This window comes from Xenopus laevis, chromosome 6S (genome assembly GCF_017654675.1).
Source record: "Xenopus laevis strain J_2021 chromosome 6S, Xenopus_laevis_v10.1, whole genome shotgun sequence".
Classification (NCBI taxonomy): Eukaryota; Metazoa; Chordata; class Amphibia; order Anura; family Pipidae; genus Xenopus; species Xenopus laevis.
In genome coordinates, this window is record NC_054382.1 from 119,242,264 (window position 1) to 119,261,908 (window position 19,645).

Sequence of the window (19,645 nt, forward strand, 5' to 3'; positions counted from 1 at the left end):
ATGATTCGTAGTCTCAAACGTATTTATAATACATTAAATTGCTGGTAACGTTTTAAGAATTTTTTTTATATTTGCATGAATAAATAATGGAAGTACCTAAATGCTTGTGTGTCTGCATTCCTATAGTGTGTGTGTGCCTATGGTTATACATGAAATGAATTGTGTATGTTTGAATTGAATATGACAATTGTTTGCACAACACGAGAGCTCACTTGTGTGTATAATGTGTGCAAGAGCTATGCGTGCATTTATAATCGTACAAAAGAGCTTCTCCTGGCGAGTGCACAGCAAAAAGTGCGCCCAGGTGCAGTGACCCATAGTAATCATTGAGATGATTACAAAGAGGTGACCAAAAAAAACACTACCTGCTGACTGGTTGCCTGACTTTCAGCAGGTAAGTTACTCCAAGTCTAAGTATGAATTATCCAGAGTAAAACCGGCCTTTCTGACAACCAAAGCATCAAAATCCAATCCAATCTGCTGCCTTTTCTAGACCCCGCCTCCCTTATGGAATATCTAGATATTCGGAAGACTAGGAAAACGTTTGTGTTCTTTCCCCAAAATTATGATTGACCTTAATTAACAGATAAAACACAATAAAATGTACTTCAGCTGTTCACCTCTCATGTTAGGAAGGTAATATATATAGATACATGATCATTACGTATTTCCTGGGCGTGGGCACATTTTTATGTGATGTCTTTGTGTCATTTTACAGGCTCACAACGAAAACAGAAAAACATAAGCGGTGGATGTAAGAGGAACCATCTCTCAGAATGTTCAGCACCAGAAGGTCTGTTTATCCAATTACAAATTCTTACATCATTTTATGTGATTAAAACGGCTTCGAAATTTATAGCATGGAAAACCAGGAGCGTGTTAATTTCTGTATGGGATTACTGAGCCCTAGAATTAGTGTGTATGTGTGCTGCTTATATATAATATGCGGAAATATATATAGAATGATAGAGTTGAGGTCATATCCAGTACACAGAGACCCCAGTACGCATTGTTTTAGCAGCCTTATTGCCATAGCTGGGCTGAATGACCAGGTTATAGAACTGATTATTAGCGCCATGTATAGCGGTGAGCTCACTCAACATATCTGGTTATATATTTGTAAAGTATAGAACTGATTTACCCAAGAAGAAAGGATGAATAATGTACAATTTGCAGTAAAAAAATGTTGTTCCATGTGCTATTTATAAAACTTGGAAGAAGTCGAATTAAAGTTTATTGGTTAATGGGACAGATTGCGCTTTTAAAAATGGCCTTTCCTCAGTTGCGGCATGGGATATACCAATAGCATTAGCATGTGGATGCACAATAAAAGCTTCATTTGCCGTTATTCTGCTCCTAGTGTGTGAATCCAAAGTTTTTAAAATGGTAGTTTGCCAGTCCGAGCCTGGAAACGTTTTTGTTGAAAATGTGTTCTTGTGCTCTTTGTAAGCTCTAGAATATTCACTGGAGACGTTTGACCCGGAGAAGAGATTTAAAGGAGAAGGAAACCTAGTCAGCGCAAAAACCCTCCCCCCCTCCCATGTGTTGCTATTTTTAGACTGTAGTATCACTTACATCCAAAATATGAATCATTATAATGTATGAACCCCATTGTTGGTGCAAGACTAATTGTGCTGCCGCTATTTATTCTGCGATACCTTGGATCTTCTGTACAATTTCGTGGTGTTATAAAATCACACTGAATGTTAAATACCCTGCTGTTTTCTCATTCTGGAAGAACCTGCGTTGCATAATTGCCAGTATTGGAAATGATAAAGTTCCAGGAAAGCTTCTGCCTCACTGTGATATAGAGAAGCACTTCTTTAATAACGCATCAGAGAACCTAACCTGGTTAGGGTGAGATGGGCTAAAAGAAGCCAAAAACCCCTTCACAATGAAACATGCAGGGGCAGATGTATCAAGGGTCAAATTTCGAGGGGTTAAATCCCTCGAAATTCGACTGGGGAATAGAATCGAATAGGGAATTCGGGCGAATTTACGGGCTGACGAAAAGTTGATATGGGCGAATATTCGCCCGGCAAATAGTTGCACGATCGAATATTCGATCGAAGGATTTTCATTCGATCGAATGCCTTTTTATTCAATCAAAAACGTAGAAAACAAGCCTACGGGACTTTCCCATAGGCTTTTAAAGCAATTTGGTAGGTTTAATCTGGCGAAGTAGGCAGTCGAATGATTTTTAAAATAGACAGTACTTCGACTATCGAATGGGCGAATATTCGCAGCGGTTTTTCACTCGATCTATTCGAATCATTCTACTCAGGCGAATTTACGCCAATTCGATAGTCGAGGAGCACAAAAAACTACTCGAAATTCGGGTTTTTTTCCCTCTATTCATTCACCCGAGCTTAGTGAATGTGCCCTGCAGTGTAAAGCCTTCTGAAATCAGAAGGAATTGGCATGTGTTGTGCTACACACATAGAACTGCCCTCATAACAAAAACGAGATTTTAACTTTCCCAAAAGGCATTTGGGGCGGAGACATGCAAATCACTCCTTTATGTCCCTTTGACCAACTATGTATCCAGAACCTGGTTTTATAGCACAGATACAGGCCAATATCCAAGCTTGCAAACAGCCTGTATCTGTCTCATCAGTGCAAAATACATGATTCCTGCCATAATAACTCATAACAGTGAGGAACAGACACAACATCAAACCATCATACAAACACGCTCTCCAAAATTGCTCTTGCCAGAGAAATTTTCTGGAGACCATCATCCACCTTCAAATCAAAACATTATTTCCGCATACTTGGGGGCAGATTTACTAAAGGTGCGAAGTGGCAAACGCCGGCGCAGGCGCCAGTTCGCTAGTGAAAGAGATAGGCACTTTCTCACTGGCAAATGGATGTTGCCCCGCAAATTCACTAAAATGCGGATTTTATTGAATGTTTTCTTTTTCGCCAGAGTTGCCTTCGCCAGCTCAGACCAGGTTTAGAGCACTGAAGTGATCTTCCTCAATCTTCTGTTACTTATATCATGTTCTGTGAGTGGAAAGATTTCAAAAAACGCTGGTGTCTTTTCGGTGATAGGCTGCAAAAGTCCTAAAAATTTTTTGTTGTGTAACCGGTTTCCCCCATACATTTTCTAACATATGGAACATTAACTGTACAGTGGGCTGATGTGTAGGGCATTATAACAACTCTATTGTCTTTTTGCTGCAACATACATAAAGACGTCCATTCAACTTTAAATTTCCCGCTGGACGCTGGTGCATTTTCGTCAGCAAATCTGCGCCGGCATCCAAAAACGGACGCCGGCGGCAAAAACGAGACGCAGTTTCGGGAATTTTTGGCCCAAACAGGACTAATTTGCCCATCACTAAATTATGTAAGGTATACAGACATAGGTTTTTATTGCATTTTTTTTAAAATTTATGACAGCCTGTCAACTTCTAACTTTACTATAAATGGAGGTGAAATTAGAGACTGAACTGAGGAGTCCAGAAGGTTTTGAAGGAATCCAGTAGTTTAATCCCTCTTATGCTACTTTTGTAACTGTTTTCCTTGGTAGACAGAATAGTATTAATTAAGTCATGCATTTATCAAAGCAGATCACTGTGTTCATTTGTCTGAATGTATTTTGATTGCTTTCAGATGTTTCTTATTAGTAAGGTATTAGTGCTCAATGCAGCTCAAAAGCAGCACCGAGCATGAACGCCTATCTGGATAGCTAAGCTGATATAAATCACACTCTGAAAATGATTTTCAGTGCTGGAACTAATTATTCTAGGGTGGAAAATCAGCAGTTTGATGTAAATAATGGGTACAGTTTTATTGACTACTAACTGTCTTTACTGCTCTGTAACCATTACTGATCATGAATAAATTGGCCCCTAAATGCCAATATTATACGCACAGATACAACAATATATTTTGTTACAGTCAAAGAATTCACTGTCGTTTTTCCCCACTAACTAATTTATTTGCTTGTAAAGAATTAAGTGCATTTAGGATATTTCGGTAGCTGGGCTTTACTGGCAGATGAATTCATTACTAAATGGAAAGGTCAGTGTGTTTACAAGATTTCTATCATTCATTGGCCATTTATACTTTTTGAAGTCTTAAAGGGCATGTAAAGGCAAAAAAATAAAATCCCATTTTTACTTTCTTTAATGAAAAAGAAACCTATCTCCAATATACTTTAATTAAAAAATGTGTACCGTTTTCATAAGAAACCTGACTGTATGCAGTGAAATTCTCCCTTCATTTACTGCTGTGGATAGGAATTGTCAGATGGTCCCTAACTGCTGAGCAGGGAAACAATCATACTTATGAACAGCAGGGGGAGCCCCCGCCTTACTTCCCAGCCATGCAGAACTCAAGCAGCTTTGTTTATGACGATCCCTAAGCAGCCCAGACCACACTGAGCATGTGCACAGTCTTAGTCTTGCAAAGATGTATAACAAAGTTACAAGATGGTGACCTCCTGTAGCCAACTTTGAAAGCATAAATTATTTGTTTGATTTGGTTCATGTTTATATTTAGTATACAAAATACAGCATTTCTAGCCTTATTCTAATTTAGACTTTACATGCCCTTTAACAAGTATGTAAGTTGGCAAAAGCTTATACTATTTATTGCACGACAATATTGTTTTCTGTAGATTTAAAGAGAAACACAGAATGATGAATCAGGAAAAGATGTTTCGACCCATGTATATATGGAATTAAATTGATAATATAGGTATGGGACCTGTTATCCAGAATGCTCGGGACCTGGGGCTTTCCAGATAATGGATCTTTCTGTAATTTGGATCTTTATACCTTAAGTCTACTAGAAAATCATGTAAACATTAAATAAATCCAATAGGCTGGTTTTGCTTCCAATAAGGATTAATTATATTTTCGTTGGGATCAAGTACAAGCTCCTGTTTTATTATTATAGAGAAAAAGGAAATTATTTTTTAAAATGTGGATTATTTGGATAAAATGGAGTCTATGGCAGATGGCCTTTCCGTAATTCGAGCTTTCTGGATAATGGGCTTCCAGATAACAGATCCCATGTCTGTACTAATATTGGCATTTCTTTTAATCTTTCCATTTTCTTGAAAGGAAACATATTAGTGTGGGCGACCTTCTTATAATTAAGCTTTAAATTTAATATTTAAGAAAACATATTGCCAGTTTATTCACTCAAGAATCCCACTGGTTTCAATATGGTTCTTTCTCAGCACCCAGTCAAATCTCAACAACATTTCCAGTGCAACAATGGGACAGAGTGGGCCGTGGTAGAGTGATTGCTTTTCATTTAGTGGCTTCTTTATTGTACCCTTGGAAACACCATTCGATTTCCTGAAAGTTCTATCTGCCCGTTTTCCACTGAACGTCGCTTAAAATGATAAAAACAATAACAAACAATCCTTTTCATGGCACCGTAAATATTAAGCTTCACAGCAGGGATGGATGGAAACAGACGTTTATGCTATTTTGTTTAATCAGATCAAAGATGCATCATGTTTCAGCTCTGGTGAAATATTTTTTGGCTGTCATTTGTATAATAATCAGATTTTGACATCCGCCAAAAATCTGACTGATGCAAATGCCTCTGTACACTTGGCCTAATGGCATTTTAACTCCTACGATGCTGCATGTTTTACCCAGTGAGATTAATTGAAGGGGGTCACATTATTATAAGGTAAATACTGTTTACAGTGTTCAACACATGAATATAAGATTTGAATCAGGGTCAACTTCTACATTTACGATTAAACATTGGGGTAATGTTTTTGATGTATTTTTTAAGTGGAGCTATTTCGCTTGCTGCCCTAGCAGAGCCGAATTTCTGTCTTAAAAAAACAAATATTCAGCTCTTAAAATCTTTTTGGCATGGGTCATATCTGTTGCTTTTGAATCTGAGCTGAATGCTGAGGATCAATTACAAACTCACTGAACAGTTATGTCCCATGTGGCCCCCCTTCAAGTCGCTGACTAACTCAGAGTAAGAAAGCTGAAAAGCAGGTAGTAGTGTTCTGGCTATTATGTTACATATCCAGTCACTGTAACCTTTATATATTACATTTTTGGCTAACTAACTATATCAGAAACATTTTTTATTTTACACAGCCCATCTATTTACACAGTTTTTATTTTTACAATGAAATATTACTTTAAAGCTATAGAAGCAGAGGCTTGCTTTATCTATAGTTATGCACCAGGTCTATCTGGTCTCTTTTCGTCATCATCATCAGCATCATTTATTTATATAGCGCTGACAACATACTTGAAACGCGAATTGTTGGAATACTTGCGAGGAGTAGGTTTCAGTAATCAAGGCAGGAGATGATGAGAGACTGAATAAATGTTTTGGTTGTTTCTGAACTGAAATATGTTCGTATTCGGCCAATGTTGCGCAGTTGAATACAACAAGCTTTTGCAAGTGTTTGGATGTGTGGTGAAAAGGACAGATGCGAGTCTAGTATAACTCCTAGGCAGCGTGCCTGTGTGGTGGAATGAAAGGTGGTGGTGTTTACGGTGAGTGATATCTGAGGGACAAGTGAAGATCTTGGAGGAAATATAATGAGTTCTGTTTTTCTAAGGTTTAGTTTCAGGTGGCACTGTGACATCCAGGAGGAGACAGCAGAGACACAGTCTGTAACTTGGGAAAGACGTTTCCCAGTGAAGTAGTATAGAGCGAGAACAGCATAGGGCCTAGAACAGAGCCTTGAGGAACTCCGACAGAGACAGGGAACGTAGTAGAATTAGAATTAGAGAAAGCAAGTTTAAAGGAACGGTCAGACAGATAAGATGAAAACCATGAAAGAGCAGTGTCCCGAATGCCAGCTGAGTATAGAATGTCTAAGAGGAGTATGTGGTCAACTGTGACAAAGGCTGCAGAGAGATCTAGAAGAATTAGTATGGAATAGTGACCTTTAGTTTTTGCCAGTAGACAACCATTGGTTACTTTGGTGAGTGCAGTTTCAGTTGAGTGTGATGGGCGGAAGCCAGATTGCAGGGAATTGCGAAGGGAGTTATGAGGGATCAGGCATTTGTAAACCAAGCCTTTCTAGTAATTTGGATGTGAATGGAAGAAGGGAAACCAGACGACAGTTAGCCGGAGAGCTGGGATCAAGGGAAGGTTTTTTGAGGATAGGAGTGATTAGTGCTTGTTTGTATAAGGATGGAAAAGTACCAGTAGCGAGTGAAAGGTTAAATATTTGGGTAACTGCAGGAAAGAGCGTATCAGAGATTGGATAAAGGAGGTGAAAGGGTATGGGGTCAAGAGAGCAGGTTGTGGGTTTTGAGCTGGCTAGAAGTTTGTTAACTTCATCTAGTGTTGCAGGGGTGAAGCAGTGCAAAGTAGATGTGAGTGGGACTACACGTTAGTATGCTCAGTATGCTCTTTTTTGAGCACAATTGTGGTGGATGCAAATTGTGGAAATCCAAAATTGTACTTGTAAAAAAGTCCATGTAACTTGTGTCCAATCTACAAAAACATGCAACTGGAAATGTGAGAGAAAAAATATGGTGAATTTTATCTAAAAACTGCACATTGCCCTCTGCATCAGGTAATTACAGCAAATGTCTCTTACTGTATTAGCTGCAGGCAACAAACGTCATCAATGTGATAAAACGGATATTGGGTTGTAGGTTGAATTTAAGACAAAATTTCAAATTCCTGGCACTTGGCTTGAGAGAATCCATATATTTATTCACCTCTTATGGAGAATCTAGATGCAGATAGCTGGAAAGTGATTATGTAGTGTAATTGTTAGTTAATGACCGTGTCAGGCAGTACATTCATCTAAACTAGTAGTAAGAATTAGAGTAATTAAGGAACTTGTCAAAGGTCACAGACCCCCAGAAGCTTCAATAGAATCAGCCTTTATTATACTACATTTGGCCAAAACTCCAGTCAGAATGTTATTACATTATTTAATTTCATTCTCGTTATTGTTGGCTGGCCTGTATGGGATTAGAGAAAAAAATACTTGACCGGGGTGATGCTGTCAGTAGTGCAACTCATAAATATGTTTCTGCTTAATTGAGTTCCCTTATAACCCAATGTTTTAAGAGTATTACTCAACTTTAAACCCATTGCTGGGCTGCCTGAAAAGCTATGGAAATGCACTTACTATAGTATGCAGTTAATATTCCATAACTGTATGTTTGATAGCACTTGCTGTTATGGGAAATGTACAGGGTTACAAATTAACCGTGATCAAGAGCCGATTTTTGATATTCCTAATGTGTAATTTCAGCCATTGTTATTCTGTGAAGTCAACTGGTGATTTCAGCTGAAAATGATGCTTTTGATTATTTAATGTCTGTAAAATCCAAGGAAGAGTATCAATTCTAATGAATGGAAATTTTAACTTGACCAAACACGCTCTCTAATTAGTCTGCTCTTTATGCTAAAAAGACAGCCCTTAGCACTGGATAACTTTTAGTTATTGTTGAGTTTGGTTAACTGTTACTTTAAACTGTTTTTCTGGTCAAAGGAGGCAGCAATTACTTTGTATGACTCTCGATAGGAGCTTGGTGGGACTTGCTGGCAAACAGATTTATTTGTGTTGAGGTTCTATTAGGGTCTCAGCCTACAGATATGCTTGCATTACTCTTCTCTATGATTAGTTATGGTATAAAAAAGGGATATACTCTGCATAACTGAAAACAATACTGGGGCTTGTCACTGGGAGAGCAAAGAAAAGCAAACATGATACACCTCACTGTTGACCAGTTTCTGGTGGGCTGTTCTAGTAGGGTCCCTCAAGCATCTATATGTTTATGTGAGGGCAAATATGGGGGGACATAATAGAAGCTGTGTTTAATTAGGCTGAAAAAGCCAAAACAGGTGGTCAACTTATAAGTCATGATCAGGAAAAATGAGTAGGGGTTGGGAGTGAGCATGAGCTTTAATTTGTTTGTTTATGCTGTGTGAATTGAAAAGTGTTCTATGTTGTAGACATCCCTGCTATGAATAAAACACAGGCATATACCTGCAGGATGTTATTGTCTTCTCTTTTTAAAAGTGTTTTGCTTTTTCTGCCCATCATCCCCACACCCAGTAAAAAGGTGTCTCTGTTACCGCCATTAAATACAAATACAACATCCAAGAATATTTAACTGGTGCACTGGGGGGGGTCATGTAACTCTGAGGGGGGGCATAGTGGTTATCGCCTACTGTAAGTAGCATTTGCTGCCGCTCCTTACTCCGTCAGTGTCTTCCACAAGATGGCGACACTCAGGTGAGCCACGTTAGACACCGGTACGTCAAACCGGGCACGGCATCATGAAGCCAGCGTCAAAATGTGTAGCGTCAACTCGCATCGTCAGCTCGTGACTCGTGAAGTCATCAAGCACTTTTTGGCGCAAAAATCTGCCTTTAAAGGACACCAGAGACCTGCAGACATTGCTCAATAATGTGTCTGGGTGCGTTATATTTGATATTCTACTCATTCTGATCCTGACCTTGGCCTGTTTTACTGTCTATTGAACCCTTTCTGCCCGAACTGACCCTTTTGCCTGGACTTGACTTAGTTTCTGTCTTAACCCTTTGGATACCTCGAACTGTGTTTGGTGCCAACTGCTTCCTCCTTGGTCCGGGATTCCAACCTGAGCCTTCAAGCCCTGACACCAACCTATCAAGTCAAATTCCATTGTGATTTAAATGCCCCAGACAGTTATGGCCCTCAAAAAGATTTTTTTATTGTCCCCATTGCTCCTAAAGATTTGGGAGATTATTTATTAAAGTTCGTTTTTTTCTCATTGATCTTTTAAAGGGCAAAAACACAACCTCAAATGTTTCTGGATTTATTAAACCCAGAGGGTGTTAAAAGCCCAAATAAAAAAGTACTCCAACTCATACCTGCCGAGTTCATGTAGGAGTCAATGGGAGAAGTCCCAGAGATACTCTGATCTGTGCTGAGTTTCATGTAATAATCCAAAGATATCATGGTTCCTGCGTCAAATCTGAAAAAGTCGTAGTATTCAAATTTTTTATCGAGTTTTTCCCAAACAAGAAATTGTTCTTTGACACTTTACAAAGACATCAAATCTACAGGATTAAAATAGATAGATATAATTTATAAAACAATGTGCCTCTCATCGTTGGGGAATGCTGCAGATATATCATGCTCTGAACAACATTCTTTTATAAATCCAATCACAGTGCTACAGGACTATTTGGTGTGCGGCCACTGCAATCTGTTGGCATTTATAGATTATACACTGCAGGGCACCCTGCTCCGTCACAGCTGGATTTTGTTGCTTCCTTCTCTCTCTTATTGCCAGTTGGATGCCTTTCTCAGAATTTGATTATAGGCTGCATAAATAAGCATGTTGTGCCAAGACTTGTAATTCAATGCAATTCACAGTTTTTTTCCACTCTGCTGTTAACTATTCCTTTAAATATAAGTGCATTGAGAAGAAGAGAATAAAACAGAAATATGAGAAATCAAGTTCACTGGGGAGGCGTTTGTCCTCGCAGAGACATTTTTCCATTTTTGTGTATTCCTTCACGCTGAGAAAAGCAATAAATGTCCCATGGTATCCCCAGAATGTACATATTTTGTACTTGAAAGGGATTCTGTTATGATTTTTATGATGTATTTTTTTTATTTCTAAATTACACTGTTTACAATGCAGATAATTCACTCTACAATATAAAATTTAATTCCTGAACCAGCAAGTGTATTTTTTTTAGTTGTAATATTGGTGTAGGTGCATCTCAGGTCATTTTGCCTGGTCATGTGCTTTCAGAAAGAGCCAGCACTTTGGATGGAACTGCTTTCTGGCAGGCTGTTGTTTCTCCTACTCAATGTAACTGAATGTGTCGCAGTGGGACCTGGATTTTACTATTGAGTGCTGTTCTTAGATCTACCAGGCAGCTGTTATCTTGTGTTAGGGAGCTGCTATCTGGTTACCTTCCCATTGTTCTTTTGTTCGACTGCTAGGGGGGAGGAAGGGGGTGATACCACTCCAACTTGCAGTACAGTTATGGGACCTGTTATCCCTTGGGACCTGGGGTTTTCCGAATAATGGATCTTTCCGTAATTTGGGTCTTCATGCCTTAAGTCTACTAGAAATTAATTTAAAAATTAAATAAACCCAAAAGGCTGGTTTTGCTTCCAATAAGGATTAATTATATTTTAGTTGGGATCAAGTACAAGCTACTGTTTTATTATTACAGAGAAAAAGGAAATAATTTTTAAAAATTTGGATTATTTGGATAAAATGGAGTCTATGGGAGACAGCCATTCCATAATTCAGAGCTTTCTGGATATCGGGTTTCCGGATAAGGGATCCTATACCTGTACAGCAGTAAAGAGTGACTGGAGTTTATCAGAGTTCAAGTCACATGACTGGTTGCAGCTGGGATACTGAAAATATGTCTAGCCCCATGTCAGATTTCAAAATTAAATACAAAAAAATCTGTTTGCTCTTTTGAAAAACAGATTTCAGTGCAGAATTCTGCTTTAGTAGCACTATTAGCTGATGCGTATTGAAAAAACATTTTTTCTCCCTTTAAACTGAGAAATCTGTTGTATCACTCCCAGAGGACAAAGACGTTGCTCTCACTGTATAGCAAACTGGACCCATTCTAGGCTAGGGTACTCATTGTATAGGACTTGACTTACCCAGGCCTAGAGCCCTCATTGTATAAAGAAGTGGACCAGTTCTTCACTAGAGTTCTCACTGTATCGAAGACTTGACTTATGCTGACCTATAGCTCCTATTGTATAGAGAAGTGGACCAATTCTGGGCTTGGGTTCTCATTGTATAGAGGAATTGACATACTCTAGCCTAGACCTCCCATTAGATTAGATTAGAGAATTGAACCAATTCTGGGCTAGGGGCCAGGTAGACTAAGACTTCATCCTATGGTCAATCCAAGCTAGCTTACTTACTAAAGAATATACCAAATACTGTATATTGAATATTGCAGTACTCACTAGCCACACTCACTCTGCCAAAATTGTCAATTGTTGGTTATTGCAGAAAGGTCGGCTTTGGCCCACCATTGTTGTATTATAAGTGTTATTTGTCTGTTAGGCCATATGAGTAGATTTGCATTAAAGATGGATACAGCATTCCATACAGCAGAATTACACAGTGTGAGATGACTGGCAGATGCCTATTTTTTCTATTATTTTACTGATATGCATTTACAATACAAAGCATTGCAAAAAGATTAAATCAAGTGCGTATGACTTTGAGTTATTACACGTAACAAGCTATATTGATAGAGGAACACGTAGAAACACGCTAAATATAAAAGGAAATTTTCCTCTTAATGGGATTCGGGAATGATGTTCCGTTCTATTATTGCTTGAGCTGTGAATGTGTTATTGATTCACCAAAGCAGCCAGAAATGAATAAATCCATAGAAACGACCAGCATATAGTACGCATATCTATATATTTAACAAGTGCTGCAAGAATCAATACACTCCTTTAAGGTCAATTAAGCTTCAAGCTAATACAGGTATGGGACCTGTTATCCAGAATGCTCAGGAAATGGGGTTTTCCGGATAACGGATCTTTCCGTAATTTGCCTTAAATCTACTAGAAATTCATTTAAACATTAAATAAACCTAATAGGCTGGTTGTGCTTCCAATAAAGATTAATTATATCTTAGTTGGGATCAAGTACAAGCTACTGTTTTATTATTACAGAGAAAAGGGAAATCATTTTTAAAAATTTGGATTATTTGGATAAAATGGAGTATATGGGAGACAGCCATTCCGTAATTCGGAGCTTTCTGGATATCGGGTTTCCGGATAAGGGATCCTATACCTGTACTTGGAATTGCCACAGATAATGCAAAAAAACAAGATAAATAAGCATAAATAAAATTTTTCATCTTTTTCATCTTCAAAGCAGACGTTCTCCTGTACTCGGTTGCCATGAATATCTCCATTATAATAGAGGGCACCATTCACTGTGGTTGTAGTAATGGCATTGCCTTACAAGTTGGGATGGAGTGTTTCCAAATAGTAGGAACACTATTTTAGGTAGGGATGCACCGAATCCAGGATTCGGTTCGGGATTCGGACATGATTCGGCCTTTTTCAGCAGGAATCTGATTTGGCCGAATCCTTCTGCCCAGCCAAACCGAATCCGAATCCTAATTTGCATATGGAAATTAGGGGCAGGGAGGGAAATTGCGGGACTTTGTCACAAAACAAGGAAGTAAAAAATGTTACCCCTTCCCATCCCTAATTTGAATATGCAAATTAGGATTCGGTTCGGTATTTGGCCGAATCTTTCGCAAAGGATTTGGGGGTTCGGCCGAATCCAAAATAGTGGATTCGGTGCATCCCTAATTTTAGTTTTTTTCCCCTCGATGGAATGAATTGATATTCCTTTAGGATGAACAATGGAGTGTGGAATGGCGACAGTAAGGGGCCCATTCACCAAGCTCGAGTGAAGGATTCGAAGTAAAAAAACTTCGAATTTCGAAGTGTTTTTTGGGCTACTTCGACCATTGAATGGGCTACTTCGACCTTCGACTTCGAATCGAAGGATTCAAACTAAAAATCGTTTGACTATTCGATGGTCGAAGTACTGTCTCTTTAAGAAAAAACTTCGACCCCCTAGTTCGCCACCTAAAAGCTACCGAACCGAGGGTCCCCATAGGCTTGCCTAACTTTTTTTGGTCGAAGGATAATCCTTTGAACGTTGGATTAAAATCCTTCGAATCCTTCGATTCGAAGGATTTAATCGTTCGATCGAAGGATTATTCCTTCGATCGTTCGATCGAACTATTTGCGCAAAAATCCTTCGACTTCGATATTCGAAGTCGAAGGATTTTAATTCCCAGTCAAATATCGAGGGTTAATTAACCCTCGATATTCGACCCTTGATGAATTTGCCCCTAAGTCAACAAAAGGAGTAGTGATGGGCGAATTTGTCCCGTTTCGACAAAAATTTCGTGAAAAATTTGTGAAACGCGTATTGTGACGCCGGCGACAATTCAAAATTAACGCCAGCGCCCATTAAAGTCAATGGGCATCTGTTAATCGTCTCTGGCGCCTAATTAAATAAACCTTGACACCTGTGAATTTTTTGCTGACAATTCGTGAATTTATTGGCCAGCGGCGAAACATGGACATTTCGGTGCGAATTTGCACCCGGTGAATAACTTCGCCCATCACTATAAAGGAGTTGTTTCTTCAACATATTCATTGACACACCATGAGGATACACATTACTTACAATCATTACTTAACTCCATTTACCACATTAGACCTACTGTAGGTAGAAGCATAGAAATTACTAATTTGCTGTGAATTTAAAGTCCATTTTTCAACAGTTCCACATTCTCATGAACTCATTAGGGTTGGCCCAGCATAATGCAGGTAATTAACTATTTTTTAAAAATGGGAAAGGGGTAAAGGCACACTAATCATTTTCTTATTTAAATTCCTATGGAGTTTGCCCAAATATTGGAACTAGATAATCTTACATTGTTTTAAAGGAAGAAAAATGTAATAGAATATTAATATTGTGTTTTTATTGATTTTATTTTAACTTGCTGTATTTTTTCTTCTCTTTTCTCCTGTTTGCGTGGTAAAGAGGTTCCAAGCCAAATTTAACATTTTTCAAAATGAATAGAAATCTTAGGTGTCTTTATCAATGAAAGGCTGTTGTTAAACAAGACTCTCTTGCTTGTCTGTGTCTGTGATTCGTCTTGTTTAATACAGCTCTGTTAATTACTGAACACACAAGGTATCGTAAAAACTGTGGAGTCTTGGCTGCAAAGTTGTTTCAATGATACATGTAATCAGGGGCAACAGTCAATCAGTGCTACTCCCAATACCCATTTTCTTACCCACTGTCTATCTTAATTTTTTGCTTCTTTTCAGATTTTCTCCCATTCTGTGCACCGTTACTGTCAACCGTTATCACTGTTATGTCCACTGCCCTTACATCTTCAGTTATAAGTCCATATTTTTCTTTCATTAAAACTTATTTTATGTCTTTCTATTATCCTCCCCTATTTGTCCTTTTTCTTTTGTTCTCTTATCTTTTTTGGTAGAAAATGGCTTTGCCCTTGTTCCATTCAATCTATTCCATTCCTCCTCTACTCTCATCTTGAATTTCTGCTTTCAGTATGGGAAATATATCAATTGTAGCATCAGATTGACGGTATTCAGGGCAAATGACTGGCCTGAACTCTGACAGATTGCTTTAGTAATCAAATGTACTTCTTATTCACTGAGAGAAATCCAAACTTTCAGCCCACTTCTCTATTAAAATTTCTCATAAATGCAAGTTATGATCAACCATTAGGTCTGGAGTCCAATGAGGTTGGCAAACTCCCAACTGAAAGCCTACGCACTAGTCAACAAGCCATAGTATTATGATACATAAACAAGACACATGTAAACATGTACACAAAAGGTAGGCTTAAAGTGATACTGACACTAAAAAAACTACTTTTTAAAATATGAACGTATATTAAAAGTTACCTAAAGGTCATGCAAATAAGAACTTTCTTTTCGACTTGGTCACAAAGATGTTTGAGATATCAGTTGCTGCTTGACTGTTATTAGTAATATCTATAGCCCCAAAATGTATAGGTCCGCCTTTTATACACTTTAGGGAAAAATATCTACCATACACTCTTAAGGTGGCCATACTCGGGCCAATAAAAGCTGCCGACAGACCGAGTCGGCAGCTTATTGGCCCGTGTATGGGGCCCCCCGACGGGCTTCCCCGATCTAGATCTGGCCGAAATTCGGGCAGATCTCGATCGGATGGGACAAAAAATCCCATCGGATCATGGCCGCATCTGTTCGTTGATGCGGTCCCGCGATCTGAACGCCCGTTCCCATTCGTTAAAATCCGATTGTGGGCCCTAGGGCCCAACGATCGGATCCTAACGAATGGGAACGGGCGGTCAGATCGCGTGATCGCATCAACGATCAGCCCGATATTGCCCACCTCAAGGTGGGCATATCGGAGAGAGATCCGCTCGTTTGGCGACATCGCCAAACGAGCGGATCTGTCCGTGTATGGCCACCTTTATACAATGTTTCTAGTTTCCGCTTCATAGTCATTAGAACCTTCATACCCAGACTCTTAGAACCCTGTGCCTTCCGCAAGACAACACCTGATCTCCTTCTTATACTGTACTATTGAATCTTAATGGCAGATGAACAATCATCGATGGGATGTGACCTAAAGGTACAAATAGGATCATAGGAGCAAACCAAATAACAGAAAGACTATAGCTTGTTGCTCAGATGTATTCCTCAATCTATTGCCTAATTGCTTGAGAGCATTCTCTGAATATATTAGATTTCTTTCTGGTTTGTTGGACCATGTTTCTCATGCCAAGGAGAAATGTGTTAATTCCCTCAACTCACCAATGGTTTACTGGTCTATAGACAACAGACCACTGGAACATGGTGGTTAGTACCCTGTTGTGGTGGTGGGAATGAACTCATTTCACCTTCTGCATGAGACCATGAGGCAGATTCACCAAATGGTGAAGTGGCTAACGCTTGCGACTTTTCGCCACCCGCAGGGACATCGCCAATTCACTAACAGGTGCAGGCGTTAATTTGCTAGCAATCGGGACTGTCGCTAGAGGTCATTCGCACTCTGTTGCCAGGCAACTTTTCACTCTGGCGAACGGACATTACTCCACAAATTCACTGAAATGCGGATTTTACTGAATGTTAGCTCTTGTGCCAGAGTTGTCTTCGCCACCTCAGACCAAGCGAACTGCTAAAAACAAGCTAGATCCTCCTCAATCTTCTCTCACTTACATCATATCCTGTGTGCAGAAAATGCATTAAAATTCAAAAAACGCTGGCGACTTTTCCTTTTTTTAAGCGGGATTGCCTGCAAAAGTCCTAACTTACTTTTTTGGGTAAGCGATTTTCTCCACACATTTTATTGCATGTGGAACATTCATTTTACAGTGGGCTCATGTGTAGGGCATTATATTAACTCTCTTGTCTTTATTAAGGTTCCCTGGACTTGTGTAATAAAAAATGGTAACTTCAAGCATTTACACCAACATTTATAATAAACCTCCATACAACTTTAAATTTCCCTCTGTATGCAAATTGACCTAAGCGCAAGATCACTAGCGAATTTCAGTAGGCACAGATGAATACTAGCGCATCTTTGCTATGAAATGCTCGCACAGCCGAAGTAACGTTAACGAAAAGTCGCCAGAGTTCGATGCCCAGGACAAAACCGCATTTTAGTGTATTAGCGTATTCGTAGCGCATTTGTTCCTGGAAAAGTGGTGTGAGGGGTGCGAAGCTGACCCTGGCGACAATTCGCCCGTTAGTGAATCTGCCCCCATGAGCTTTGCAAACTTAAGCCAGAAGAGAAATTTAAGACTTAAGAAACTTAAGAAATATTATAGTTTATTAGAGTTTGTATGTATATATATATATATATATATATATATATATATATATATATATATATATATATATATATATATATATATATATATATATATATATAAAAATATATATATATATATATATATTTATATATATAGAGCTACATTTGTCATTCTGCTTTTGCAAACACAGCCTACTAAATAGGTCATCTGTGTAAAATGTTCTTTCATTTGATTCATTTCTAGCAGTTGAGCTCCTACCAGCCTGCCATCTGTCATTAAAGCACGGACCTTCTCACCTTCCATTCCCAAAGTAGTGGGGCTGCATTACTCACACCTGGCACCAACTCGAAAACAGCAAAATTTCTTATATCGCAACTAAAGCACATCCAAACTTTTAATTTCAGCCTGTGATAAAACAGGTCAACTTCAGGTAATGCTTGGGAAAAAAAAAACAGAATGATCTATAAAATGCGTTGCTGTGATCAATATTTTGTAATCAAATACGTACAAGGTGCATGAGGAGGTTTTTTATGACTGCATCAGATACTCAATATTCTGTTAATATTTTATATTTTCTTTGCTGTTATTGGTTTTGAAACAGAATGTAAAATTAAAGGGCATGGAACATAAAAGTGACAGAATGGGAGAAAATCGAAACAAAAGGAACACGGAGAATCAAAAAATTCAGGGAAAAAAAGACACAGTGGGTGGTGGGAATGGTTATTCGGAGTAGCATTGACCTTCAAAACTGGGGACAAAGGAATTTAATTCCTACTGAAGCACAATTCAAGTGCAACTAGATGCCCAAGATGGGAATGCCAGCAAAGCAGGTTCTGATTTGCTGGCATCCCCATCTTGGGTATCTAGTTGCACTTGAATTGTGCTTCAGTAGGCTCTGAGTGACAGAATGGAATTCCATTGAATTGGAATTCAATTCCATTGTATATGCTGTATAGAGTAACCCCATGTAGTCTTGGATAATGTTCACTTTAAATATATAAGTGTATAATATATCATCTCATCCAAGGTTTGGGTTGAAAACCTTCAAAGTAGGCTGAAGGGTGCATTGGAAATCTGGGGGGAAAGCTGCATTGTGTGTAAAAGAAATGGTGGTGTTCACCAATGTTTTGTAATTTGCATTAACTGAGCCCTTATGTGTATTATTACATTATTTAGGGGCAGATTTATCAAGGGTCGAATTTCAAGTTGGGAGTTTCTAAGAACTCCCATAAGCTCAAAATTCGAAAAAAATGACCAATCTCTAAATTTATAAAAAAAATATATATATTTTTTTTAAAAAAAGGGTGAATGCTACAAATTCAAATCAAATTTGAATCGAGGCTTTTTGATTCGATCGTATTCGATTTGAGTTTTTTAACCCAAAAAATATATAAAATATTTTTTTTTTCAAAAGTCCACAAATGACTCCAAATTGATTGTACGAGGTCCCCCATAGGCTAAAACACCAATTTAGCAGGTTTTAGATGGCAAATAGTCAAATTCGAATTCTTAAAGGGACAGTACATGATAAATTTAGAAATTCAAATTTTCTAATTTTTTAAAAATTCTAATTGAATTTCGACTATTCCCTAGTCGAAGTACACAATAATAACTCGAAATTCAAATTTTTTTAATTAGAAAATTCACCTCGAACTTTGATAAATCTGTCCCTTAATGTGCAAACTGGTACTTGTGCCGAAGTGAGTCACAGACGTTGCCTTATGTTGCCCTATGGCTACCTTATATGCCTTTTGTTTTTATGTGTACAGCAATTTTTTTTTGAATTTTTTTAAAGAATGTTACCCACATTTCACGGAAGTACAGTTTATTACTTATGATATAGTTCCTTCATTACCACTTGTTTAAAACTGAGCACAATCAAAGCTCATCTTAGTAGGTACACCTTAGTAGATCTTATAGCATTTTAATGAATGAAGTTGAGAAGGGGAAAAAAAATCTAGCAGGCAGGAAAAGGTGCAAATAAGATGCAGATACACCGTTTATAGATGATTCATGATGAAAACGAGGGAAGTCACCCACTCAATGGATTAAGCGCATGACGAACTAAAAAGAAAAGCAATTAACAGGGAATCAGAACCTGTTTTCCAAGCTGACAGATGGGATTGACAGAGTTTCTTTTTAAAGGATTATTTTAGGCTTATAATTAATAAGTTTTAGTAACTGATTTAAGTATCCAGCACATGTTATAACTGACTATGATGAAAAGCTTAAAAAAGAAACATTATGGCAAAGACTCTATTAGGAGATCCCATTAGCTGTATTAATATACAGTGCCATGTCCCACGGT

The 19,645-nt window shown here is 38.3% G+C and overlaps 1 protein-coding gene across 2 annotated transcripts in view; it reads left to right on the plus strand.

The window, feature by feature from the left end:
- Positions 1–19,645, plus strand: part of oxr1.S (oxidation resistance 1 S homeolog) — a 286,716-nt gene that overhangs the window by 62,347 nt on the left and 204,724 nt on the right. For both annotated transcript variants that reach the window (XM_041567225.1, XM_041567227.1), the window contains exon 2: positions 719–793. In XM_041567225.1, coding sequence (XP_041423159.1) covers positions 777–793 — 17 coding nt within the window. In that variant the 5' untranslated portion in view covers positions 719–776. The remainder of the gene's footprint in view (positions 1–718; positions 794–19,645) is intronic.